Genomic DNA, 27,964 nt, shown 5'->3' with positions numbered 1-27,964 from the left:
AAATCTATCTCCTTCTACAAAGAATCAGGTGAAAGGTAAGGGAGGGATCAAAAGGCAGTGAATAAATGAGTGGAGAAGAGGCCATTCAATTGTTCCCAATTTAAGAGTTTTTCAGATGCCATAAAGGGCTTAAGAGGGACAAGTGTGCTCAGAATTTGGAGTTTTGCCTTCCACAACTACAGCAGGACCATGTATTTAACCTTGAAAATGGGAAGAAGAGGTTCTGTTTCCACCCAATCAGTGATATTGCATCAACCAATCCCTGCAGTTTCCTCATGCATCTGCCTAGAGTCACAGGGTGTTTCCTGCTGAACCTCCAAGCCATCTCAGTCCCTCAAAATCTCCCTTCTTGGCCTTTCCCAGAAATAAATTCTTGGTGGAAACTATAAAACACCAGTTCTTCCTAGCAGAATAACTCCACTGGCTGCCACCAGAGGCCAAGGCACTTGGCAGGTAAGACTCATTAATTTTAATCTTTCATGATTTCTGCAAAGTTGATGATGAAATTTCCTAAAGGCTTCTCAGAAAGCTTGGTACTGCATTTGGACTTGTCTTCAGTGGGCATTTTCTGGTGCCAGATTTGGCTGCCACAATGGCAAATCATTCCTGTTTGGTGTAAGGAGAATGTGACTAAATCCATGTGGGGCAAGGCAGATTTTCCAAGTCTGAAAACAGTCACAGAATCATAAACTCTTAGGGCTGGAAGGTACCATAAGACCTCTCATCCACCATCTTTAGGAACTGAGGCCCAAGAGATAACACACAGAGTTGGGGGTAAATAATAACAGAATGATGCTCCAAGTGGTGTTCTTAAGATTGCTATCATGTAACCTCTAAACTACAGTGAAAATTTACAGTGTTTTAAGAGTTTCCTAAGATGGGGCTCTCAGATCTTTATCTTGTTTCCAGCATCTTATGCCTGGTATTTATAGCATATCTGAACATCTAGTTAGCCCTGAATGCCGAGTCCCATATGTCTTCAATGCTCTTGTGGACACCTGAATCTCAATCAAGTATATGAATTGCAGCAATATGAGATGGTCTTCATTTTGGAAGAATGGAGTGGTTGAATCATATTGTGTTTTATGTGATTGGGTGTCCCAAACCCTGTGGCTGAAGTAGGGGATTGTTTCTTCTAAGAAGATCTTGATAGGGGCATCTGGCTGGCTCAGTTGGTAGAATGTGCAACTCTTGATCTCAGGGTTGAGTTCAAGCCCCACATAGGTCATGAAGCCTAGTATAAAAAAATTTTTTTAACTAAAAAAATAAGAGATCTTGATAAGAACTTTCTCCTCTTGACCATTTTCCTCTTGATCCTGGAATTACTCAAAAGATCATATAGAACCTTTTCGGGGGTGATGGCGTGTTTGTTAGTTTTCCTATGGCTCATCCTACCACCCTCAACAGAGCTCTTGCCACTCACGGAAAAGAATCCCACTGATTCCTTCCCTTCTCAGGCTTTCCTGAAGCCCCTCTTAGTGACTTCTCAGCAAGTTTGAGAGCCAGACTCTGGAAGGCCTTGGTGCTCAGAGTGTGGACTGCAGACCAGCAGAAGCAGGAGCATCTCCTGGGAGCCTGTTGGAAATATAGGCTCTCAGGCCCTTCTGTTTCCTTCTGAGTTAGAATTTGCATTCAATCAGGTCCCCAGGTGATTAGTAGGCACATTAAGGTGTGGGCTAAGGGACTGTCACCATCATGACTCTCTGTACCTTCCAGATGCTGAACTTCTCTGCCCTTGGAGTTTCATTTATTCAGCATGAACCCAACACCTATTATGTACCAACACTAGGCTTGGGCATGGGAAAAAACAAAAATAAGACATAGCCCTTGAGGAGCTCATGGTCTGATAGGGAAAACAGACATGAAAAAAGTGATATGTGATATGAGTGGAGTACAACGGGAGGACAGAAAAATGAATGACCTAACTTTGCGTGGAGAAATCTGCTACACTTCACAGAGAAAGCAAAATTTGGCCTGGCTGTTGAAGAACGAATAGTTCATCACGCAGAGAGAGCACTGCATAAGAGGATGTGAATAGAGGCAAGGAATTGTGGACCAGCCCTGCCATTAGAGGGGCAGAGGCTATGACTCTGTCTCAGGATATTGCTTCATGTCCCAGAGAAGGCCCCAGGCTTTGCTGCAAACCAAAGGGCTTGGGAAATAATTTCTGCACTGAGCATGATGATAAGAATGTGGATATATATCCAAACATCACAGAAGCCTCTTGGTGACCTCTTACACCTGAAGCCCTATGTCTTCCACCCTCCACCCTGCTTGGCTCTGGCTGCAGACAGTGTCCCTTCAGGATCTTTTAGCATACCTTTTTTTCCAGCGCAATGGCATAACCTTTCATTTGCCTGGCTCTGCTTTCTGTCCCACATCCTTCCTTCACACACACCAGGGAAGTTGGCCAAGACATGGAAAATAATTTGGCTTTGGCCTTGAGGTCTCTCCCTGCCTTCCCAGTGAGAGGAGTATGAGGGGGAAGGGGGTCCAAGGAAGGGAGAAGAGAAATGAGCATGGAAGTTGATTTTCCTGTTTAGATTTCTCAACTGTCATGTCTTCAACTATGATATTTCTCTTCCTCTATCTCAGATGATGTCTTTTTTCATAGACTAACCTTTTACTTTTGTTTTTAATTTATTACAAAATACATCAGTCATTGAAAGAGCAGTATAATGAATACTTGTGTGCCCATCAGCCCTCTTTAAAAATCAATGATATGGTTGTTGCTAGGGGAAGAAGGAAAAGGGAGTTGGTCTTTAGTGGGTATAGAGTTTTAGTTTTGCAAGATGAAATAGTTCTAGAGATCTGCTGTACAACAATATGAATATACTTGTCAGTACTATGTACTGTATGGTTAAAAATGGTTTAAAACAGGGGTGCCTGGGTGGCTCGGTTGGTTAAGTGTCCTACTCTTTTTTTTAATGTATTTTTTAATGAATAAATAAATAATAAATAAATAAATCCTATTTATTTTTGAGGAAGAGAGAGAGACAAAGTGTGAGCAAAGGAGGAGCAGAGAGAGAGAGAGAGACACAGAATCTGAAGCTGTCAGCACAGAGCCTGATGTGGGGCTCGAACTTCTGAGCCAGAAGATTATGACCTGAGCAGATGTTAGCCAACTGGGCCACCCATAATTATCCTATTCTTAATTTCGGCTCAGGTCATGATCTCACGTTTCTTGAGTTCAAGCCCCCAAGTTGGGGCTGTCAGTGCAGAGCCTGCTTGGGATTCTCTCTCTCCCTCTCTTTCTGCCCCTCCCCCGCTCTCTCTGCCCCTCGCCTGCTCTCCCTGTCCCTCCCCTGTTCTCTCTGTCTCTCAAAATAAATAGATAAAAACTTTTAAAAAATGGTTAAGATAATGAATATTACACTACACGTTTTTACCAGAATTTAAAAAAATATATATCAATGATACATTTTACTCCAAACCCATCATGCCCTTTATATGCCTGAAAGGGAAGATTTCTGGCTGGCTCAATGTTCTCCTCGAATTACAAAGAGGAAGACTATGGTTCTACTCGGGATCATAGAAGTGTAAGAACAAGATCCCATCGAGGGTTAAGCCATTTGAGAACTCTTGGAAATAAATGAAAGTGCCCAGGAGAATCTTGGCCAGAGAGGTACTTATTCATACCTTGCCTTTTTTTCTAGAGTTAGCTTACAAAAAGTACATTCAACAAGATAAAAATTGTTAGAGGAATCATAAAAGGACAGAGGGAAAGACTGGAGAAGTGTGGCAGAGACCAAAATTACCTGGTCCAGATATAGTCCTCTTCTGGACTGGCCTAATTCAAGGGGAGAGTATCCAAGAGGGTGTCCATAAGACCACCTAGGTGGCCTCTCAGGCAAAGCTCCAGAACCACAATTTCTCTTAGGAAGCTTCAAGTAGATATGGAGGGAGCAGCCAATCTGAGATGTTCTTCCTGGTGTGTTTCTGGAATCCAACCAGTGAATGCACACTGAGGGAAGAACCCATGCCCACCTGTGAAATCTGAGGGGGCTGTCGAGAACATGATATAAACAAATGATCATTCCATCTCATGCCGTGGGTGCTTCCTGGGGCTGGAGCCAGAATCTGCTCAAAACATATTTTGGTTCAGGGGCACCTGGATGGCTCAGTCAGTTAAGCATCCAATTCTTGATTTCAGCTCAGATCATGATCTCACAGTTGGTGAGTTTGAGCCCCACATCAGGCTCTGCGCTGACCGTGCAAAGTCGGCTTGGGATTCTGTCTCCTTGTCTCTCTCTGCTGCTCCCCTGCTCCTATGTTCACTCTCTCTCTCAAAATAAATAAATAAACATTTTTTTAAAGGTATTTTGATTCTGGGGCGCCTCGGTGGCGCAGTCGGTTAAGCGTCCGACTTCAGCCAGGTCACGATCTCGCCGTCCGTGAGTTCGAGCCCCGCGTCCGGCTCTGGGCTGATGGCTCAGAGCCTGGAGCCTGTTTCCGATTCTGTGTCTCCCTCTCTCTCTGCCCCTCCCCCGTTCATGCTCTGTCTCTCTCTGTTCCAAAAATAAACGTTGAAAAAAAAAAAAAAAAAAAAAAAAAAAAAAGGTATTTTGGTTCTATACCACCAAACCTCATGAACACTCTACTCCCCAAAGCCCCTCATCAGCCAACAAAGCTGCAGGTATTTTTGTCTGATGATTTACATTCAGGGTTAAAGCTCACAATGAAGGGGTTAATCTAAGATCTGGAATCTCTCCAGGCAGCCTGGGGCACAGCTGTGGGCCTAGGGGAGCCCTGAGCTTTGTCACAACTTTCATTCATGTGCTCCCATCAAATTGGCTCTTTGAGGAAGGGTAGAAGCCCTTGCTGGTTTCTGAAGGGAGGAGCTGAGTGCCTGTTTCTCAGGCATGCTCCCTGGATGCAATACATCCCCAGGGGAAGGAAGGAAGGGAACTCCAAAGACCTGTTCCAGGTTTGGTAACAGCATTTCTCACACTTGTGACAAGACAGGTACAGGATCTCAGGTCACAGGCTATCAGGGCAGAATCAGACATCCTGTATCAGTTGGCCCTCACTTGCCAGGACAGGGGCCCAGAGACGTTAAGTAACCTGCCCAATGTCACAGAGCTAGTTGTAGGAAATGCAGAACTTTAATTCCAGATCTCCTGACCCTGAAGCCTGAGTTCTTTCCCTTCCAGCCCTGCTTCTTTCCATGTCTCCCAATAGCAGGCATGGGTCTGCACAGGTGATTGATGCTAACTTAAGTTATTGTAGTTTCCCCACCTCTACTCCAATATTAGGGCATCTGCTGTTCCCTGGGCTTTTTATGCTTTACCATCCCTTTCTGTGACTCCGTCCCTCCCATGGGGGCTCTACAAGGCTCATATCTGATCCTGGGTCTCGTTTCAGCAATGCAAGCCCTCCATCTCTCAGTCCTTTTAGCTTTCCTGACCTTGCTTCAGGCTGCAGCATTGGCCACAAATGGTAAGTGTCTCCATATTGAATTCCTGGGGCTGCTGTGACCAAGGGTCACAGCTGGGTGGCTGAAGACAACAGAAATGTATTCTACAGTTCAGGAGGCTAGAAGTCCAAAGTCAAGGTGTCAGCAGGGTCCTAAAGTCTCTAGAAGGGAATCCTTCCTTGCCTCTTCCTAGCTTCTGGTGGCTCCAGCAATTCTTGGTACTCCTTGGCTTATAGCTACATCAGTTTAATCTCTGCCTCTCTTCACATACTTCTCTGTGTGTATCCTGTGTCTTCTTTTGCTATAAGACCACCAGGCATTGGATCTAGAGCCCACCCTAATCCTGTATCTTTATGACCTTATCTGAATTAATTACATCTGCAAAGATCCTATTTCCAAATAGGGTCACATTCTGAGACATGTATTTTGGGGGGACACCATTTAACTCACCACACCCCACCTCCTATGCTCCAGACCCCAATACAAGTGAGAACAAGAATTCCTACCACTCCTTCTCTACCTCAGGGCCCTGGTGATCAGCTAAGCCCTTTGATGGACACTTACGTGTCTACCTCACCAAAACCCAGAAAAATCCCCACAGCCCAGTAGCCCAAGCCAACCTGAATGGTCACACACCTTAATCCCATCCCTGGGTATTCTAGTGGACCTCTGAAGAGGAATTCCGACATCTTATCAAGGATCAGAGAGCATTCTTCCCATTCTATTCTTTTTCTCCTTGAGGATTCTTGTGAATGTCTCCTAATCTCAATCTTCTGCCTGCTTGGATTTGAGGGGTGAGGGTAATGGCTGAGAAAGAGGGAGACAGAAGCAGAGGGTATCTCGAAGGAATGGTGTCAGATACTCTGCTCCTTGTCCCTCCTCCTCCAAGCACGGGCCACCACGACTGCTGCCATCTCTGATGCTGTGAATCAGGTCAAGGTCCAAGTCAACAAGGCCTTCCTGGATTCCAGGACCAGGTACGTGAGACACAGACACAGCGTACTTCCCCTGCTAGGCTTCCGGTTAATGACGAGTACATCTAGGCCAGCCCTGACAAGCCAGTGAGAAAGCAATCATCCAAACTGTGCTACCACCACCCCCCAACTCTGAGTGTGTGACAAATAGGAGTCTTAAAATCCTTAGCTTGTAAATTACCTTGAAGAGGATGCCTAATCTAATCCTGGAAGCACTTTCTTCCACATGGCTGGATGTATCCTTGGGTCATGCATTACAGAGTCTCAGAAAGCCTGTTGGTAGAATTTCTCCATTCATTCAACTAATATTGACTGACAAGTCCGGTTCCCTAGAAGCAGAACCTGAGACATGGATTCATGGGCAGGTGACTAATTAAGAATTACTCTTGGGAGAGCTGTAAATGAAGTGAGAGGGCAAAGCTGGAAAGGTCAAAGAAGGAAGTTAAGCAAGGATTGGCTCAGTAATCACACAAGAATGGTACAGGTGTGAGCCGTCAGCAACTACACCCAAAGCAGCTAGGGGGTGCAGCACCCCAATGCCATAAAAAGATCCAAGGGCACTTGGAGACCCCACAGCCCACCAGCAGAGTCAGCCACCCTTGAACCACATGTTAGGGGCTGGGATCTTTGAAATAAGCAATGAAAACTGGGTCCCAGCTCTCAGGATGCCCATCAAGCTAGAGGCATACAGACAAGAATAACCACTGTGTTGAGCAGAAAACAACCTTATTCCTTCCTCTTGCTGTCTCTTTGCACTAGAATTGGGGCTTCCTTCCTCCTTGGCCCTTGAATGACTTTTAAGCAGTTCCATAACTGTTTTTTTGACTTTTAGAAGACAAGAGGTACTCCAGCCTCTTCTAGTCCCAAGAACAGTATCCTTTCAGGAATTTAAATGTCAGCATAAGAAGACAAAGCCTAGAGCTTCCTACATCCCTGGGCTCAGAGCTGCTTTATTAGGTTTATAATGAGAAATGGAACACAGTCTGCTAGTTCCTCCTTCCTGGGCTCTTCCCAATCCCCCAACACAGGTTTCTGACTCCTCAGGGTTAAGCTGGGGGGGGGGGGTGGAGGAGAGATAGCAAAGGGCAAGGTCTAAGTCACCTCACAACTTAGTGCCCTGAAGGGGTCAGAAGGTCTTCCCCACCTTGGGCACTTGTTGGCTGTCTCAGAGATTCTGCTGCCAGCTCCCTGACCCAGAGAAGTTTCTGGCCAGTAGCTTACAGCTCCAACCTTCAGTACAGAAGCATCTGGCTCACTTTCTCACCTCCCCACACCCTCTTGAGCCAGGTGCCTTTTAAGCAGGCTCCAGAAGACTACAAGCTTCACCCTGCTGCTGGAGGATATACAGATCCCGTGCAGTGTGGCCCTGTCTGGCTTACTCTATTAAGTGCGTGGTGCCAGCCTCCACTCCTGTAGGCTCTTTGGGCAGGTATCAGCCACTGGCCATGACTCTAGCCCACCTCTTAAGTCCCTTATCACTAGAATTAAAGCACAGAGGAAGCCCCATGGTGGCAGTAGGGAAGTACTTGGTATTTCAGTAACTATCCCCAAACAAAAATTCTCTCACCCTCCTTAACTTCAATCCTTTTATAGCCCCAAGGTAAGGATACAGTAAAGGCCACAAAATCAGTGTTCATCACCTCCTTTGCAAGCTGTGCACTGACCAGCCATGCTTTGGACTTCATTCCTACTGGTTAGTTCTTGGACTTAGGGGCCTCATGGAGACATAAAGAATCACACATAACCATCTTGTTACACAAACAATCCAATGAAGGAAATAAACAAAGCGATGGTTGCTACTCTAGGCCCAGGGATCAGGGAAGCCTGATGGAGGATGAGAAGCAGCCAGCCATGTAGAGAGCCGGGAGGATAGCATCCCAGGGACTGGGAAGGACAAAGGCAAGGGTGCTGAGGCGGGAAAGAGCTTAGGGTGCTCGGGAAACAGAAAGAAGCCCAATGCTGGTGGAGGTGGTAGACAGGGAGGAGCACACCGTGCAGGTAGGCCAGAGAGGTGGACGCTAAGGGCCATAGAGTCAGAAAGCTGATTAGAGGTTGCTGGTGGAGGAGGGCAGGGGAGGAATTGGAAGAGACTGCTTAATGGGTATAGGGTCTCCTTGGGGGGTGATGAAAATGTTTTGGAACTAGGTACAGGCAGTGATGGCACCACAATAGGAGTGTGTGTGCAATAAGCAGATGGATTCATCCATGTCCCAGGGTAAGCAGAGTGCCATGGTCTGCTTTTCACTCTAAGTGCGCTCCAGCAGCCATGTGGGGAACAGACAGCAGGGGGTGGAGAGAGACGGGGAGTGGGGCGGGGCCCTGGTCAGGAGGCTGCTACAGCCGTCCAGATGAAGGCGACGGTGGCTAGGATGAGGGTGGAGGCCTGGAGATGGGTAAAGACTTCCTCCCAAACCCTGGCTGATCCCACGTAGCCCAGCCCTGAGCAAAGCAGGAGGGATCCCGCATTCAGGCGGGAGAAGCACGCAGAGTCCAGGGCACAGGAGGAAGGAAGGAGCACGCAGAACCTTGCGTGGGACCTTCCAGGTGGAGCCCTGGAAGGCCCAGCAGCGCACCTTGTTTATTGGGTGGGGGCCCCTTGGGCCCTGGCCCATGAGGACGGTGGCGCTGACGCTAACACATGTGTGTATTCCACGCCAGATACAGCTCAAGGAGCTTTACAGTCCTTCCTCCCCCAAACCGTATGAAATGCTAAATTGAACTACATGAAATAGCTTGTTTTTGAGGTCAAAATGATCAAATAGCATGGCTCAACGAAATGTCGTTATTTCATTTTATGGATAAGGAAGCTGAGTACAGAGAGGTTAAGTAACTTGCCCAAGGGCACATAACTAGTAAGTGGCAGTCACAAGTCAAACCAGCCAATGTTCAAATCTTGCTTCCTAAGCCCCAACTCCAGGTGAGTGCGGGCCCACAGAACTTTCTGTGATGGTTTTCTGTATCGGGGCCATCCAATACAGGAGGCAGTAACTACGTGTGGCTGTTGAGCACTTAAAATGTGGCTAGTACCAGTGAGGAACTGAATTTAATTTAATTTTAATGAAGTTCCATTTAAATAGCCACTTGTGGCTGGAAGTTACCATACTGGACAGTGTAGCCCTCCTGGCCACTGAGCCATGCAGTCTCTTGCAACAGCAGCAAAAAGACAGTCTGGCTTACTGTCTTGGGTCTTTTTAATTGAGGTTGGGGGATGCTGGTCGGGGATAGGCCTGCCAAGTAGAGCGCAATCATCCCAGTCATCCTTGTCCCTGTCCCACCTGCCCAGGAAGTCCCTCAGACTGAGACACCATGCCCCCTCACCCTGGAAATAGTTAAGAACCTAACCTATAGATCAGGCCAGCTGTTGCAGCCAGTGAACTGTACCCCAGAAGCAGAGCTGTCTTTTGTGAGAAGCTGAGCAACTTCCAATGTTTCAGAGTCTCAGAGCCATAGATATCATCCCACGGAACCCTTCCTCCCACATGTGTGGAGACTGAGGCACGGGGAAGGGGTGGTGGATTCTCACGGAGGCACTTTCCTAACACCACCTTGCACTCAGTCATCTCTGTGTTTGTCCCAAACTTCTTAGTAGCAGGGATTTGGGCTTCTCCCTTTACACATGGGAAATTAAGAATAAAAAGGCTGAACCTCTTGCCCCAAAAATGGTCAGCAAGAGGCTGGACGCTACAGCCCACATCGAAGCAAACTCCACGCTAACTCCAGGGCTAGCTGCAGTTAAGGATGTTTCCATGGGAAGAACTGAAGGCCCCTAGGCTTGTTATCTCTAGAATTCTCTTGTTATTTCTAAACTCCTACATGACAGGAGTTCCTCAGTCTGAGTCAGGACATCCTGGGCTTAGGTGTTTTTAAGTTTCTCTAATTAATTCTGACCCAGCTAGCACAGCTACAACCCTCTGATTCTAATTCAGGAAGCGCTCACCTCCATCTGCCTGCCCTTTCTCAGAATCAGACCCAACAAAGCTTAAAGACACACTGTAGCTTCCTCCTCCCAGAAGAGATTTTCCAGAGGCATCAGAAAGGAAATGAGAAAGATTCTGAGAGCGCGGGAGTGCTTGTCTCCTGCCCGCGCTGCCGCCACCCCCTGTGGCTCCTCCCCAGACACACATCCCTTCACACCCCTTCTAAAGCTTCAGAGCTGGAGGGCCCAGTCTCGACTCTCCTATCGCTCTCCATTGTAGGCTAAAGGCTGCCATGAGCTCAGAGGCACCCACCACTCGACAGCTCTCGGAGTACCTCAAGCATGCCAAAGGCCAGGCGCGCACAGCCATCCGCAACGGGCAGGTGTGGGAGGAATCCTTAAAGAGACTGAGGCAGAAAGTGGCCTTGACCAATGCCACAGGTACAGAAAACCCACTGACCCTCTGATGGCGGGAAGGGGCCATGACCCTGCAGGAGAGAACAGGAGTCACCAAAAGCTGTATCCCCTATGAGGAGCACCTCCTTGGCTCTCCCTGCTCAGATTCATGGGCTTGCAGAGCAAGGAGGGGCTGAGGGGACAGCTGTGCCAGTATGGTTTTGTTTCATTTTGTTTTGTTTTGTTTGCAGAGAAAGGAACTCAAGCCCAGCAAGGTCACACTGCCAACTCCAAATAAGGGGACATTCATGCTCTTTGTGTAATGCCATCTGTAAAGCCTCTGTCCAGAGGAAGTACTAAAGTCAACAAACATGGGCTCCCTGTCCCAAACCACAGTGTCACCACTACTGTGCTTTATGTCTCCATAAAGGAGACATGTAAGCCACCTGTATCAGGGGGATTTACTGGGATTATGTCACAGGAGATGAGATTTCCATCTTGTCTTGCATAATACGGAGCTGAAACAATGAGGTGACGGATTGATTGTGATCTCCAACCCGTCCACTCCCACCCCTACCAAATGTCACAGCTTCTAGAGGGTCAGGGAGGGAGGGGCTTGGTCCCAACCAGAGGAAGGGGCTGCAAGTTCTTCCTGGGAAAACAGCAGGTCCAGGAAGATAGCAGGCTTAGGACTTGAGCAAATTCCAAAGTTCCAAAAGAAGGAAACTGGGATGAGGTAGGGAGAAATAGGGATCACTTTAGACTCTGAGACTCAAAAGGTACAGAGGGTTGAACCCCTGCCCCTGCCAACCTTCATAGATGGTCCCCTGAAGAAGCCCCCATAGAGCAAGATTCCCTTGCTTCTCTTTCATGCAGGCACCAGGATGGATCACAGACTGCTTTAGGAGGTTAGCGGTTCTCTCCTTTCTGTGCCAGCACGGGAGCCTCTGCTGCATAAAGCCCCACTATGTTACTCCTCCCAGGACCACAGCGCCCCTCACTTAAAAATTACCTGTCCCGGGGCGCCTGGGTGGCGCAGTCGGTTGAGCATCTGACTTTGGCTCAGGTCATGATCTCGTGGTTCGTGAGTTCGAGCCCCACATCGGGCTCGCTGCTGTCAGCCTGTCAGCACAGAGCCACCTCTTCAGATCCTCTGCCCCTCCCCCACTTGCCCTCTCTCGATAATAAACAGTTTTTAAACATTACCTGTATCTTCCCAACATCTTCCTTATCTAGGTTCCTGCTTGCTTGGTACTTTAGATGTCAGTGAAGCTTTAGAAGAAGAAAAGCAGTCTTATCAGACTAACCCCTACTAACATGTGCGTAACCTCTCAGGGGTATTTTCGTTCTAAAAGAAAGATCTGTTGATTCGAATGCCCTGATTAAAAAAAAAAAAAAAAAAAAAAAAAAAATCACTAACAATGCTAGCACTTTCACAGTTACTACCTGTGTGGCCTTGGGCAAGTCCCTTGAGCGCTGTGGTCTCTGTTTCTCATCTGTAAAATGGGAATTAAACCTCTTACCTCAATGAGTTGTCAGGATTAAACAAGAAACCGCCTGAGAAATGCTTACCTAAAACAGACATGCATTCTCAGAAAAGTAAGTTTCCCTCTGCTTTCGGTTTCCTGCCTCCCCGCCGTGCTTCAGAATGGAGAAAGAACTCAGCCCCTCTGGCGTCCCTTCTGTTTCAGAACCTAGCCTGGACTTGACTGCACTGTCTTGGGAGGTGGGCTGTGGTGCCCCCGTTCCTGTGGTGAAATGTGACAAGGACAATCCTTACCGAACCATTACAGGAGACTGTAACAACAGGTGAGGGGGCACGGGCAGTTGTGGGGGGCGGCCCAGCTAGGGGCTTTGCCGCTTGCCATTCCCGGCAGAACCCCCGCTGCCTCCCCCTCCCGGGCCTGCGGCCCACCGGAACCCGTTCATATTGGAACCTTCCCGAGCTTCCCCGTCTTCCAAAGGGGCCGCCGTAGTCCCGCGCCTTCAGAGCGGACGCAGTTCAGCGACCCCCCTCCGCGTCTGAGAGGCGCCTCCCCCGCGCCCCCTTTCCCTCGGGCGGAGTCCCGCCCCTTCCCTACGGGTCCCCCAGGGCTTGGAGAAGCGGAGCCCGGAGCGCGGGCCGAGGCTGAGGGCGCGTCTTGCTCGGTTTCAGGAGGAACCCCGCTCTGGGCGCCGCCAACAGGGCGCTGGCGCGCTGGCTGCCCGCCGAGTACGAGGACGGGCTCTCCCTGCCCTTCGGGTGGACGCCGGGGAGGACGCGGAACGGCTTCCCGGTCCCGCCGGTGAGGGCTGGCCCGGGGTGCGCGCGAGCCCCGAGCGGGAGGGTGCAGGGGGAGAACCCAGAGAGGACGGGAAGCGCCCCCAAACGCGCACGGAACGGAAGAAGAAATAGGTGGGAGGGCGGAGGTGCGGGTGGGGCCCGCAGCCGGGGAGAGGTGGAGACTTGGACGGGCTCGGGCCGTGCTCCCCTAAGTGCCACTAGAGGGCAGCGGAGCCCGGAGCCCAGCCACGTGGTGGTCACGTCCCAGCTGCTCACAGGCCAGATACCCTGGGGTCTCCCAGGCAGATGGCCTCCCTGCCCCATCCTGCCCGCGCTTACCCCGCCCCGGCCCCTGGGGTGCATCAGCTGTTGTTTGCCCGGAGGTCCTATCTGTTGGCCTCTTCTGAGTTGGCAGCCCCTCCCCCAGAGCCCCTCTCCTCCTCCCAGACACCTGGCACCTCCCTGTCGCTTCACAAGCAGCCTGTCTTTGTTTTCCCTTTTCCGTAGTGGAAAGGGCACTGGCCTTGCAAGCCATCAATTCCCGCAGACGTGTGTTCAGTCCCATCCCTACTATCCCCTTTTGTAGCTGCAGGACCGTTGGAAATTGGCCTCACCTCTCCAGTGTCCTCACCTTCAGAAAAGGTGTAATGCCACCCACCTCACAAACTTGTCATGGGGATTAAATGTACCTGTTATACCCTGGGTGTTGAATAAAACTGCAGTTGAATCTGACTCCTCAAAGCACTTTTTCCTCCAATCCTTCCTCACCTTCTGTCTCCATCTGTAGGCCCGCGAGGTTTCCAACAAGATTGCAGGCTACCTGAGTGAGGAGGGTGTTCTGGACCAAAACACGTCCTTGCTGTTCATGCAGTGGGGTCAAATTGTGGACCATGACCTGGATTTTGCCCCCGACACTGAGCTGGGGAGCAGCGAGTACTCCAAAGCCCAGTGTGACAAGTACTGTATCCAGGGAGACAACTGCTTCCCCATCATGGTAGGCCCCTGCAGCTGTTGGTGACAAAACACCTGCCTCCCTGACGTAGCAGGGTACCTCATGGTAGATCTCGAATGCTGATTTGACAGCTTCCCAAGCCTCACACATCCATTCATTCACTCATCCATTTATTCAATAAATAGACATTAATCATCTACTCTGTGCCAGGCATGGCACTAAGCACTGGGGATTCAAAGGTGAATAAGACACTGTTCCTTTCCTCAAGGACAAAGAGCCTGTGTGGGAAATGGACAAGTAACCACTAATGGTGAAATTGGGAAGCTCTGGGGAGGGGCGGGTCGTCTATGTGCCTGGCCCAGCAGCATTGGCATCACTTGGGGACTTCTTAGAAATGTAAAATCTCAAGCCTCATCCCAGACATTGGGAAACAAAATCTACATTATACCAGGATCCCTAGGAGATTCGTTCTATACACAGTGAAGTTTGTAGAACGCTGCTGTAAGTCATCGGGGTCTGGGACGGCTGCTCCCAGAAAGAGCTGCAATTTGATGGATGAATCAGAGTGAGAGCAGGGATTTGTGGGGATTTCCAGCAGGAGGAGAGAGGCACTTGCAATGGTGCCCCATTTTTTTCTTATTTTACAGTTAGATAGTGATTTATTCACTCAAACAAATCAAGGCTCTGTGCTGTGGTGTAAAGAACACGGACTGTGGAGAGAAGTCAGTCTAGATCTGAATCCCATATATTTCCCTTCCTGTTTACAAGTTCTGGAACAAATTACTTAACCTTTCTGAGCCTCGATTTTCTCACCTGTAAAATGGAACTGAATTATCTACCTTACATTTTTTGAGGACCAAAGTGAGATAAAGTATGCATAATGCATAGCACATGTTAGATCCAAAATAAATAAATGGTAGCTGTTTTCAGTAATTTTTTTATTGTTTATTTCTTTTGAGAGAGTGCATGCAAGCAAATGGGGGAGGGGTCAAGAGAGAGGGAGATAGAGAATACCAAGCAGACTTGGACTCAGGGGCTCATCACAGTGTTCATTGGGGGGAGGCTTAATGGAAGGGGGGAGTTCGTGAGGGAGGACTCGTGCGGGAAGGGCTCAATGCTGGACTCGAACCCATGAACCACGAGATCATGCCCTGAGCCAAAATCAAGAGTCGGTCGCTCAACTGACTGAACCCCCCAAGTAGTCCGTTCATAGTAGTTATTAACAAAGCCTTTCCTATTTCTTGTCCTCCTTCCCTGTCCAGGGATCTCAGGACTCCCTCCCCACCAAAAATTTGGAACCTCTGCTATAAAAGAGTGAATGATTCCCCTCAGACCTTTTACACAGTGGGATGTAATGAACTTCAGGGCATTGTGGCTCAGGATGTATAGTGTCAGCAGGAGGCATCTGGAATCAGTGTCTGGTCCCAGGGTCCCAGGAGGGCTCCATCAGCATCTTTGCCAGCCGCATTCAGACCCACCCTGGGGAGAGGTTGCCAGATCCCAGCTGTGCCACCTCTGCCCAGTCACCCACCCCCCAATCTCTCTGCAGTTCCCTCCCAATGACCCCAAGGTGAAGACTCAAGGGAAGTGCATGCCTTTCTTCCGAGCTGGGTTCGTCTGCCCCACTCCACCTTATCAGTCCCTGGCTCGAGATCAGATTAACGCTCTGACCTCCTTCCTGGATGCCAGCCTTGTATACGGTCCTGAGCCCAGCCTGGCCAGCCGCCTTCGAAACCTCAGCAGCCCGCTGGGCCTCATGGCTGTGAACCAGGAGATCTGGGACCACGGACTGGCTTACTTGCCCTTTGACATCAAGAAGCCAAGCCCCTGTGAGTTCATCAACACCACGGCCCAAGTGCCCTGCTTCCTGGCAGGTGAGTCCAGGCTGGGAACAGAGGGGCCCAAGGACTGGGAGCAGAGAGAGACCAGAAAAACTTCAGGAGGCTGCTAGGTAGCTTCCAGAGAGGCTTTACTGCTGCTGCTTCTCGCATGCTTTCTGGAAAAATGCACACCAAGCCCCCACTGCCTCTGGCACTGGTCCAGGACTGGTAGAAGGGCCCGGATGAATACAGAATCTAAGAACATGTGTTCACCATCAAACAAACAAACAAACAAAACAATTAAATCCAGAGAAGCACAAATAAGGAAAACCTACCACCCACAAATGATCATTGTTAACATTTTTAATGCCCACCTTTCCAGGTTTTTTTAAATCATAGATATAGTTCTACATTGTTTTACATGATTAGGGTTATACTATCAGTTATGTTCTATAACCTGATGTCTTCACTTAATATATCACATCATTAAATATTCTCCAGCATGATTTTTACTGGCTGCCTGATATTCCCTGACATACATTATCATGATTTATTTTCTCAATCCTATTTAGAAACACTTAAGTCATTTCTAGTTTCCCTGGTTTTTTTTATTTTTATGTTTATTTTTTTATTTTAATTTTAATTTTTACTTTATTGTTTTTAGGTAATGAATATCCTTGTTGATGAATCTTTGCACTCATTTAAAAAATTTTTTTTAATGTTTGTTAATTTTTGAGAGAGAGCACAAGCAGGGGAGGCGGGAGGAGAAGAGAGAGGGAGACACAGATCAGAAGCAGGTTCCAGTCTCTGAACTGTCAGCACGGAGCTCTATGTGGGGCTCGAACTCAGGAACTGCGAGATCATGATCTGAGCTGAAGTCAGATGCTTAACCGACTGAGCCACCTAGGCACCCCGGACTCATTTTTAATAATTTTATTAAGATAATTTGTTAGAAGAAGAAATTTTATATTAAGAGGAATGCATATTTTTAAGGCTTTTTATAAACTTGGCACAAGGCCCCTGCTCCATACAACCTGTGCACAACCAAAGCCCCCCAGTTCTGTTCATTCTGGGGGCCTCATGTCCTCCTGGTCTTCTTTGCCTTGGGCTCCTGGAGGCCTTTCCTCTTCCAAAAATCTACTCTGTCAGGATAACCCCCGCCCCCGCCCCACCCACCTGGACATGGCAGAAAGCCAGTCCATAGGCCCAGATCTCTTGGGTAGATCTCTTCGATTCTGTGTTCACACATATCTCACATCAATCCAGATACAAAACTGAGCCCTTTCCTGTTTTCCACAAAAAGATCCGGTAAGACCAAGCATTTGGGAATTTAATAGACTTTTCCTAAAGATTAGAGGACACAAGAAATCCCCTTGTGAACACCTGGTCTTTTGCCAGTTAGCTGACCTCCTATCCTGTCACTCTCTTCTTTCCTTTCTTCCAAAGGCCCCCATCTCTAGATACTTCTCCCATTGTTACATGGACAAATTCGACCCTACCTAGGAACCTGCCCTCAAACTCCCATTCATAAAACTTTTCAAAGTTTCTCTCCACCAAAAGCCCTTATCTGTTTGTACTGCCCCATCTTAGAAGGAGTTGGGATTGTAATTAGCAAAATTTTCCTTTTTCTTTTTTTTTTTTTTTAATTTTTTTTTTCAACGTTTATTTATTTTTTTTTGGGACAGAGAGAGATGGAGCATGAACGGGGGAGGGGCAGAGAGAGAGGGAGACACAGAATCGGAAACAGGCTCCAGGCTCTGAGCCATCAGCCCAGAGCCTGACGCGGGGCTCGAACTCACGGACCGCGAGATCGTGACCTGGCTGAAGTCGGACGCTTAACCGACCGCGCCACCCAGGCGCCCCAAAATTTTCCTTTTTCATGTCATCTGTAGTTTTGAGCACAGTCTTGTGCAGTCAGTCTTCTTATCCCCGTTTTCACAGATACAGGGACTGAGGCTTAGAAATGCCAAGTAACTTGTCCAAAGTGACCCAGCTAAAAATCATGTGTGTGGAGCTGAGATTCAAACCTCTGAATCCCAACCCCCATCCCATTCCACTTGACTTCCCTTAGGTTAACTGGAAGGAGGGGCTTAGGAGAGGGTCCCTTGGGGGCACTATCGTGTATTTCTTTGTGCAAGTTACTGGGTTTTGGGGCTACTCAGGGGGAACCAACCTTCCTGCCTTCTGGACTTTCAGGAGATTTCCGAGCCTCCGAGCACACCTTGCTGGCCGCTTCCCACACCCTCCTTCTCCGAGAGCACAACCGGCTGGCCAAAGAACTAAAGAGACTCAACCCTCACTGGGATGGAGAGAAGCTCTACCAGGAAGCCCGGAAAATCCTGGGAGCCTTCATGCAGGTACAGAAGCCCAGGAGCACTGCCTCCCTCACCCACCTAGCTTCTGCACCCCCCCCCCCCCGCCCCGCCACCCCTGCTCTGCCCTCCAGCAGAGCCACCCTCCAGCTACCTCCTCTGTGTTCCGCACCTCCTCTTCCCTTCTCCTCCGCTGCTTCCTTCCCACTGCCTCATTATTTCAGCCCTCCTTCTTGTTTCTTTAGCTTCTCTGCCCCAAAATGAATCCCTGAACTCAGAGTGTTGGAGAGTCATTTGTCTGTTGGTCACTCAGTGTGCCTGCCCAGATGCCACCATCACTGGGACCAAAGGCTCCGTCTCTCCTGGGACTGACTGTTGCAGAGCTCTTTGGGTTATTTCAGTTGGACTGTCTTCTTTTTCAATTCTCTGCACCTAAGCCACATGTCACAGGCAGAGTCCATTGCTATTGTAGATTGGCTGATTGACTAACTAGAATTAACTGTGCACGTATTTTTTAAGCATTTTATTTTGAAATTATTATAGGTTCTCAGGAAGTTGTTAAAAAAAAAAAAAAAAACAGTACACACACCCAGCCTCCTCAGTGCTAATGTTTTTGCATAACTACGGTACAACATCAAAAGCAGGACATTAACATTGACACCAACCAAAGGTCTTATTCAGATTTCACCAGACTTAAATGCAATCATGCGTGTGTGCGTGTGTGCGTGTGTGTGTGTGTGTGTGTGTGTAGCTCTGTGCAATTTTATCACGTGTAGTTTCATGTAACCACCACCACAATAAAGATACTTCACTCTCCCATCACCTCAGGACTCCCTCCTGCCCCCCTCTGATAGCCACATCCACCCTCCCCCTTCCCAGGTCCCTATCCCCGACAATCACTAATCTGCTCTTCATCTGTACTGTTTGGTGAATGTTACCTAGATAAAACCATGCAGTATGTATCCTTTTGAGGCTGGCTCTTTACATTCAGCATAATTGCCCTGAGGTTCATCCAGGCTGTTGTATGTGTACAGTCCCTTCCTTTTTGTTGCTGAGTAGTATTCCCTGGTTTGTTTAACCATTTACCCAGTGAAGGACATCTGGAGAGTTTCCAGTTTGGAGCTATTATGAATGAAGCTGCTATAGACATTCGTGTATACATTTCTTCATGCAAGTAAGTTTTCCTTTCTCTGGGAAAACTCTGCCCAAGTGCAGTGGGTCATATCGCAAGTCCATTTCGAGTTTTAAAAGGAACTGCCAAACTATTTTCCGGAGTAACTGTACTATTTTATGTTCCCACCAGGAGTGTATGAAACATGCAGTTTCTCTGCATCCTGGTCGTGATTTGTTGTCATTGTTTTTTATTTTACTCTTTCTGATAGGTATGTAGTGTTATTTCATTGTGGTTTGAATTTGCACTTCCCTAACGGCTAATCATGTTGAACATCTTCTCCTGTGCTTATCTGCCACCTGTATATCCTCTGCAGTAAAATACCTGTTCATATATTTTGCCCATTTTCAGATGGATTATCTTTTAATGTTAAGTTTTGAGGGTTCTTTATATATTCTAGATACAAATCTTCCATCAGATATGTGACTTATAAATATTTTCTCCCAATCTCTCATTTTCTTAACAGAATCTGTTGCAGAGTAAGAGTTTTTAATTTTAATGAGGTCCAATCAGGACACATTTTTTTTTTTTCTCTCATGGGTTGGGCTTTTGTGTCAAATCTCAGAACTCTCTGTAGTCCTAGATCTCCAAGATTTTTATTGGATTTTTCCTAAAGGCTTTATACTTTTATGTTTTCCACTTAAGGCCATGATCCATTGGTGGTTAATTTTTGTATAATGTGTGAAGGTTAGGGTGAGGCTCATTTTCTTTGGCCACAGGGTGTCCAGCTGTTAGCACCACTTACTGAAAAGGCTATCCCTCCTCTAGTGAATTGCTTTTGTTCCTTATCAAAAATTTTTTGGGCATATTAATATGAATTTATCTCAGAATTATCTATTCTATTCTGTTAATCTATGTGTCTATTTCCTATACCAGCACCACAGTGTTTACTGTGGCTACACAGCAAGACTTACCATGGGGAACCATGATTCTTCCCACTGTATTCTTTTTCCAAATAGTTTTGGCTGTTCCAGGTCTGTCCCTTTCCTATATATTTTTAAATAAGCTTATCTACATCTACAAAAAAAAAAAAAACCTTGCTGAGATTCTGATAGGAATTGTATCAAAACTATAGATTAATATAGGAAGAATTGACATCTTTACAACATTGAGTTTTCTAATCTGTAAATGCAGTGTGCCTAAGTGTTTAGGTTTTCTTTGCTGTACTTCATCAGCATTTGGTAATTTTTATCATACAGATCCTGTACATGTTTTGTTATATTTGTACCTGAATATTTCATTTTCTTTGGGTAAGTCATAAATGGTATTACATTTTTTCTGACCTGCCACTTGCTCTTTATCAGTGCATAAAAATGTAACTGATTTTTATATGTTGACCCTGGCCTTGCTGAGCTCAGTTTGGGGAGTTCTTCTTGTAGAATCCTTAAGATTTTCAAAAAAAAAAAAAAAAAAAAGATTTTCTATGCAATCATGTCATCTGCAAATAAAGACAGTTGTATCTCTCTTTTTGTAATCTATGTTTTTAAACATTTTTTTTTCTCTTGTCCTATATCAGTGGCTATAATTTCCAGTACTGTGTTGAATAAGAGTGGTGAGAACTGGCATCCTTGTCTTCCTAATCCTAGAGGGAAAACATTCAATCTTTCACCATTAAGTATAATGTTTGTTGGGGTGCCTCAGTTGGTTGGGTGTCTCAGTTGGTTAAGTATCTGACTCTGGATTTCAGCTCAGGTCATGATCTCATGGTTCATGGGTTCGAGCCCCGCATCGGGCTCTGTGCTGACAGTGCAGAGCCTGCTTGGGATTCTCTCTCTGTTCCTCCCCTGCTTGTGGTCACTCTCTCTCTCTTCCTCTCTCTCTCAAAATAAATGAACTTTAAAAAAGTGTAATGTTTGTTGTAAATCTTCTGTGGATGCTCTTGATGAGGTTGAGGAAGTTCCACTCCATTCCTAGTGTATGGAGAGTTTTTATCATGAACAGACGTTGAATTCTGTCTAAGGTCTTTCTTCATTAATAAGACTTTTCTTCTTTAGCCTATTCTGTTTGCTTCAGGTTTATTTTACTCTTCCTTCTGGTTTCTTTCAGCACTTGGAAAATGCTATGCCCCTTCCTTCTGGGCTCCATGGTTTCACATTGGTTTTCATTTGTAGATAATGTGTCGCTTCTCTTTGGCGATATTTAAGACTTTGTGTTTACTTTCCAGAAGTTTAATTGTAATGCATCTTGGAGTACATTTCTTTGGGTTTATAATGTTTGGTATTCATTCAGCCTCTTGAATCTGTAAGTGTATGTCTTTGACCAATTTGGGGACGTTTCTAGACATTATTTCTTCAAATTCTTTTTTAGCCACCCCTTTCTTCTCTATGTCTGGGACTCCATTAATAGGAGTGTTAGCTCTTTTGTTATTGTCCCACAGAGCCCTGAGGTTCTGGTTTGTTTGAGGTGTTTGTGTGTTTGTTTTGTTTATTTTCTCTCTGTCGCTTAGATTGAGTTAATTCTACTGATCTGTCTTTAGTTCTACCCTGTCATCTCCACTCTACTACTGGGTCTTCCTAACAAGTTTTAATTTTAGTTAGTATTTTTCAATTCTACAGTTTCAATATTTTTTTTATAAATTCTACTTCTTTGCTGAGATGGTCTGTTTTGTGTTTCAAGGTACCTTGTAATTGATTGTTGAAGCATTTTTATGACAACTGTTTTAAAATCTTTATCAGATCATCTCAGTACCTGATTCATGTAGGTATTGGCATCAATTGATTATCTTTCCATTCAAACTGTGGCTTTTCTGGTTCTTGGCATTATGAGTGATTTTTTAAATGATATCCTAGATACTTTAGTTATTATGTTAGGAGACTCAGGATCCTATTTAAGTCTGTTTGGGTTTAACATGTACGTCTGGCATACTTTTGTGGGCTTTAGTTCATATGACAGGTTTTTTTTAAGTTTTTTTAAAATTTATCTTTGAGAAAGAGAAGCGGAGGGGCAGGCAGAGGGACAGAGGATCTGAAGCAGGTTGTCTGCTGATAGCAAATAGCCCAACACAGGGCTTCAACTCACAAACCTGCTAGATCATGACATGAGCCAAAGTCGGACACCCAACTGACTCAACCACTCAGGCGTTACCCCCCCCCCACCCCCACCCCGTGACAGTTGTTTCCTGAGCCTTTGCAGTGCTATTCTGGTCTGCTTCATTCTTCCTGTGCCTTTGGGGCTCACATTCAGTGCCTACTGATGCAGTCTGCAAGGCAGGAAGGCCCTTTCCTGGCTGCCTTCTGTTGCCCAGCAACCTTCTAGGGGAGCAGCAGCCACTGCACCTGGTCTCTTTATGGCTGTTGTGTGAAGAACAGAGAGATATGGGGTTTCACTGCTGCCACCATTGCAGGCATATCAGACCATCCACCAGCCTGAGTTGTGGACGGCTCAGAGCTTGGGTTGTGAAGTAGGTCTGGGGGCTCTCCACTAGGTTTCTGCTGGGTCCCCCCATCCCAGTCCTTTGGAGAGAAAGAGCAGGCTCCCTTTGGCTCCTTTTGTGTATTCCTATTGGGGGTTCCAGGTTGCCAGGCTCTCCTGTACTTAGTCTGGGGGCATACAGGAACTCACTGTGCTGTCATTCCTCAAGTCCTGAGGTCGTCAGTCAGTCCACCTTCTTTCCAGCTTTGAAAGTCTATTTATGTTGTCTATGGAATAATTTCCAGAGTGTTTACATATATTTAGTGTGGAAGATTAGGGGGAAATGAGTCTCCTCCATCTTGTTCTGGGACCAGAAGCCCCATGCACTTAGTTTTAACCATTAAAGAGAGATATCTCCCTTTATTTCTTCTCAAAAATCTCCATAATTCAATATTAATTTTTATTTTTTTTATTTATTTTTTTTTTAATTTTTTTTTTCAACGTTTATTTATTTTTGGGACAGAGAGAGACAGAGCATGAACGGGGGAGGGGCAGAGAGAGAGGGAGACACAGAGTCGGAAACAGGCTCCAGGCTCTGAGCCATCAGCCCAGAGCCCGACGCGGGGCTCGAACTCACGGACCGCGAGATCGTGACCTGGCTGAAGTCGGACGCCCAACCGACTGCGCCACCCAGGCGCCCCTCAATATTAATTTTTAAATTGGATCCAGAAATCTTGCTGCTGGAGATGTTTGTAGGAAATCATCCAAGGAATGAAAAGTATCTACCTAAAGATGATTTGAGTTAAGGTTTCATATTGGTTTGTTTGGGCTGCCATAGTAAAATATCATAGACTGATTAACAACAGGCTTAAACAACAGAAATTTATTTTCTCACAGTTCTGGAGGCTGCAAGACCACGGTATCAGCAGGTTTTGTTTCTCCTGAGGCCTCTGTCCTTGGCTTGCAGATGGCCGCCTTCCCTCTGTGTCCTCACGTGGTCTTTCCTCTGTATGTGTACCTTCCTAGTCTCTCTCTCTCTCTTCTGATAAGGACACCAGTCCTAACTGGATGAGGGCCCCACTCTTATGATCTCATTTAACCTTAATTACCTCTTTTTAGGCCCTATCTCCAAATACAGTCACATTAGGGCTTCAACATATGACTTTGGAAGGGACACAATTCCATCTATAACACGAGCGGCCAGCAGAAAGAGTGTCATGATCAATTAGCAATGTCTGCTATGGTCACAGGAAGGGAAATGGGCACATATGCTATCCATTTGCCCTCCTAGATTTTTGAACACTCATCCCTCTCAGCTGCAGCTTCCTCCAGCCTCACTCTGTGGAGATTTAAGTGTTCTCTTACCCTTTCCTCCTGATATGTATCCCCACCCCCTCCAGATTATCACCTTCAGGGACTATCTACCCATTGTGCTCGGTGATGAGATGCAGAAGTGGCTCCCTCCATACAGAGGCTACAACCAATCTGCTGACCCCCGAATCTCCAATGTCTTCACCTTTGCCTTCCGCTTTGGCCACTCGGAGGTCCCCTCCACTATGTCCCGCCTGGATGAGAATTATCAGCCTTGGGGTCCAGAAGCAGAGCTCCCCCTGCACACCCTCTTTTTCAACACCTGGAGGATGGTCAAAGAGGGTACGTCCTTTTAGGGAAGCACTGTCACCGGGCAGTCTCACTCTGTGGCCTGCTTCTAGGGAAGCCTGGTGTAGAAGCCAGACTCCAGGCACTTCCCGCGTGACCTTGGGCAAGTGAATTCACCTCATTGAGCCTCATTTGTAAAATGGGAACGATGGTACCTATCTCACTGGGATATACAAAAAATTAAGTGGCATAAATGTGAGAGCACCCCACAATGGTTCCTGACACACAGGGAGTGGTCGATATAGATCAGTTATTATTCTTTCTCTCCTCCTCTGGCCTCGAAGGTGCCTGGGCTTTCCCTGCCTCAGGCTTCTCTGACCCCTGTACAAAGAATTCATGAGCTTGGGAAATAAATTGCTCTTTCCTGCTCTCCTCTAGGGCTTCCTACCTCCATCACGTGCCCCAGCTCCCCTTTACCTTGGGTTGGGCTGTGTCGCAACTGGCTTTACCTCAGGCCTCACAAGTCAGGGCCATTCTCTGTAGGCTTCCGCCACCTCTTCTCATACTTCCAAGTTCCGGGGGGGAACATACAGAAGGAGAAGGAGCTGGCTTTCTGAGCTAGAGCTCCAGAAAACTTCTGAAGCTTATAGGCAGGCCATTGCCCCAGTAATGCCTCTGTCTTCCCCACCCCAGGCCCCAGGCAGGCAGTCTGGACTGCCCTCCAACCCCAGCATACCCTGCAGGCTGCACCTGGCTCTTCTCTCCCGGCCTCCAACCTGTGATGTTCAGCTGGCCCTACTTTTACCTGAGAGGAAATGTCTGGTGGAGGGGGAGGGGCCCGCAGTGGAAGATAGCTTCACGCTACCCACATCCCCAGGACGGCCTCTGGCTCTCCTTTGCAGGTGGAATTGACCCTCTGGTCAGGGGCCTGCTGGCCAAGAAGTCCAAGCTGATGAATCAGAATAAAATGATAACAGGAGAGCTGCGCAGCAAGCTTTTCCAGCCCACTCACAAGATCCACGGCTTCGACCTGGCCGCCATCAACATACAGCGCTGTCGAGACCACGGGATGCCCGGTGAGTGGGCCTGAGGTCCTGCCTGGCCCAGGGAACTTTTAGCTTCTTTCTGGGGTTCCTGGGGACTCTCTTCCATTAACCCTAAGGATCTGACCAATTCTAAAACATAAGGCAGAGATACCAGTTTTTAAAATTCATTTTGTTCATCTGTGAAATGGCATCTTCCATTTTCCCTAATGTGGAGACAAGAGAACATATCTGATACCATCTTGGAGCTCCTCAAATGAAAAAGAGATCAACAACTGACTTGTAAAACCAGTTTAAAATCCCAGAAAAGTCACAGACCTAGAGCAGTGATGATAAAGATAGTATATGTCTAGTGCCGATTCAGATGACTGATCAGTAGGGCCTGTGTTGAGATGAATCAGGAGAGGAGAGTACAGGGGCTCCTGGGTAGCTCAGTCGGTTCAGCATCCAACTTGTGGTTTTGGCTGAGGTCATGATTTCATGGCTTCATGGGTTCAAGTTCCGCATTGGGCTCTATGCTGGCAGTGTGGAGCCTGCTTGGGATTATCTCTCTCTGCCCCTCCCCCATTCATGCTATCTCTCTCTCTCAAAATAAATAAACTTAAAAAAGAGAGACAGAGAAAGAGAGAGAGAGAGGACAATAGAGAGAAACCAATGACTATCGGACCTTTCTTTTATACCCATGAAAGGCAATTTAATGTAGTAATTAAAAGCCAAACTGCCTGGGTTCAAGTCCCAGCTGTGCCATTTCTAGTTATGTGACCTTAAGCAAGTTACTTAACATCTCTGTTCTTCAATTTACATATTTTTACGGCGCTTAGAATAGTGCCTGGACCCATAGTAAGCACCACATAACCTGCTAGCCCTCTCATGCCTGAAGTACCGCAAGTGTAAAACAATGGATCCCTGCCCACCCCGTCCCAAAGGCTAGGAGTCCAGACTTTCTGGGGCTGATGGAGCTGGGGCAGGTATGTCCCCAAGGGGGGCTGTGGTGAGAAGCTCCTGGGATGAGATAGCATCAGCCCCTCTGCCCTAGGGTACAACTCCTGGAGAAGCTTCTGTGACCTCTCACAGCCCCAGACACTCAAGGAGCTGGATGCTGTGCTGAAGAACAAGAGGCTGGCTAAGAAGTTACTGGATCTCTACGGGACCCCTGCCAACATCGACATCTGGGTTGGGGCGATTGCTGAGCCCCTGGTAAAGAGGGGCCGAGTGGGGTCTCTCCTGGCCTGCCTCCTGGGGAAGCAGTTCCAGCAGATTCGTGATGGAGACAGGCAAGTGAGACCTTGTGAGGAAGGCAGGGGTGAGCAGACCCTTCTGCGATGTGGACAAGTCCTGTGTGAGGACTAGTCCAGACCTCAGAGTGTTCCCAGTGACCTCCTTCCTTCCCCTTTGGCACAGTGGGGAGGGAGGGGCCACCGCCTGAGCTGTGTGGACAGACCCTGCTTCTGTCTCTGCAGATTCTGGTGGGAAAACCCTGGGGTCTTCACTGAGAAGCAGCAGGAATCTCTACAGAAAATGTCCTTCTCACGCCTTGTTTGTGACAACACCCACATCACCAAGGTCCCACGGCACCCATTCCAGGCCAACAACTACCCTCAAGGCTTTGTGGATTGCTCAGCCATTGACAAGCTGGACCTTTCACCCTGGGCCTCAGTGGAGAATTAGGGGCCCAGATTTCCCAGCCTCCCACACTGTGCAGTTCTGCTCCCTTTGGTCCATGATGCCATTTCAGGCAAGTTCAGTGACCCCGTCCCTTAGAGCTGCACACCCCATCCGGGCCCTTCTATTCAGCTGGGTTTCTTGACACTCACCAGATGCACACCTCGCTCAAACCCAAGGCCAGCACCTTTGCCTTTCCAGCTCTTCCACCTGAATACCACTGTTTCCATGCCATCTGCTCTGTCTGTGGGATGTCACCCATCCTCTCCCTGCATCAAGTCTTGACTGAGGCCATGGTCTTTGCACTCTTAACTTTCCTCCTCTCCTTTCAAACTAGATTGTGAGCTCCTTGAGCCAGAGACTTCTGTCTGCTTCCCAGTGTCCCCGTGCCATCAAGCATGATGCTCAGCACACAGCAAGGGCTCAATAAACATCTGATGATTGACTGATGATGGTGGCAATGACACTGTTCCCTTCCAAAAGCAGGCCTTGGGACCACTGCCAAATAAGCAACTAGATGTTTACAGTGCAGACACATCTTACCACTAAGATGTGTGCACGGGTCTGTGGGGCGAGAAGGCATGGTTTGGTGAAATTTCAGAGTTCTCTAAGAAAAGTGGGAGGCAAGGGGCTCCTGGGGAAAGAAGCAATGGCTGTAGATGAGGGAGAGGGTTTGAAGTGCCATCAAGGGGTCAAACAGAAAGGTTGTCCCAGCCTGGATAATCCTACAGCTAAAGTTGATTTTCCTTCCAGAAATCCTTCTGGGAAATACCTCCTTCTTCTAGGGTAGTCCTTGGAGCCTGTGAGATCTCAGAAGGGGCATGGCCAGAATGTTCCTTGTACTGCTGCCCAATACATATTCATGTGTTCTTTTAAAATGACCCTCTGGGTAAGGTCAGCCCCGTCAGCACCTCCAGATCCCCTGACTGGTGGAGTGGATGGAGCCACCCTGTGGGAGGAGCCCAGGACCCCGAAGACTTGGCTGCAGTCCTGGCTCTGGCATCCACTTCTTCAAGCCCTTGGATGAGTCCCTTTCTTCTCTGAGCGTCCCTCTCATCATCAGTGAAATGGAGAGGAGTATTTCTCCTG

At 47.5% G+C, this 27,964-nt stretch overlaps 1 protein-coding gene across 2 annotated transcripts; it reads left to right on the top strand.

The window, feature by feature from the left end:
- Window positions 1-268: 268 nt before the first annotated feature.
- LPO (lactoperoxidase) lies at window positions 269-27,325 on the top strand. Of its 2 annotated transcripts, XM_045488252.1 has the most exons (13): window positions 269-453; window positions 5,365-5,439; window positions 6,306-6,393; window positions 10,587-10,747; window positions 12,394-12,511; window positions 12,858-12,987; window positions 13,753-13,959; window positions 15,467-15,791; window positions 17,934-18,094; window positions 23,972-24,224; window positions 25,073-25,246; window positions 26,250-26,487; window positions 26,674-26,992. In XM_045488252.1, the coding sequence occupies exons 2-13, from the start codon at window positions 5,367-5,369 to the stop codon at window positions 26,879-26,881; spliced, it is 2,136 nt and encodes a 711-aa protein (XP_045344208.1). In that variant the 5' UTR covers window positions 269-453; window positions 5,365-5,366; the 3' UTR covers window positions 26,882-26,992. The 2 variants fall into 2 exon arrangements, with proteins under 2 accessions (XP_045344208.1, XP_045344209.1); XM_045488253.1 differs by lacking the exon at window positions 26,250-26,487 and having other exon boundaries at window positions 26,674-27,325.
- Window positions 27,326-27,964: the final 639 nt, after the last annotated feature.

Source organism: Leopardus geoffroyi, chromosome E1 (assembly GCF_018350155.1).
Source record: "Leopardus geoffroyi isolate Oge1 chromosome E1, O.geoffroyi_Oge1_pat1.0, whole genome shotgun sequence".
Lineage (NCBI taxonomy): Eukaryota > Metazoa > Chordata > Mammalia > Carnivora > Felidae > Leopardus > Leopardus geoffroyi.
Note: the sequence above shows the minus strand (reverse complement) of the source record. Positions and strands in the feature narration are given on the sequence as shown.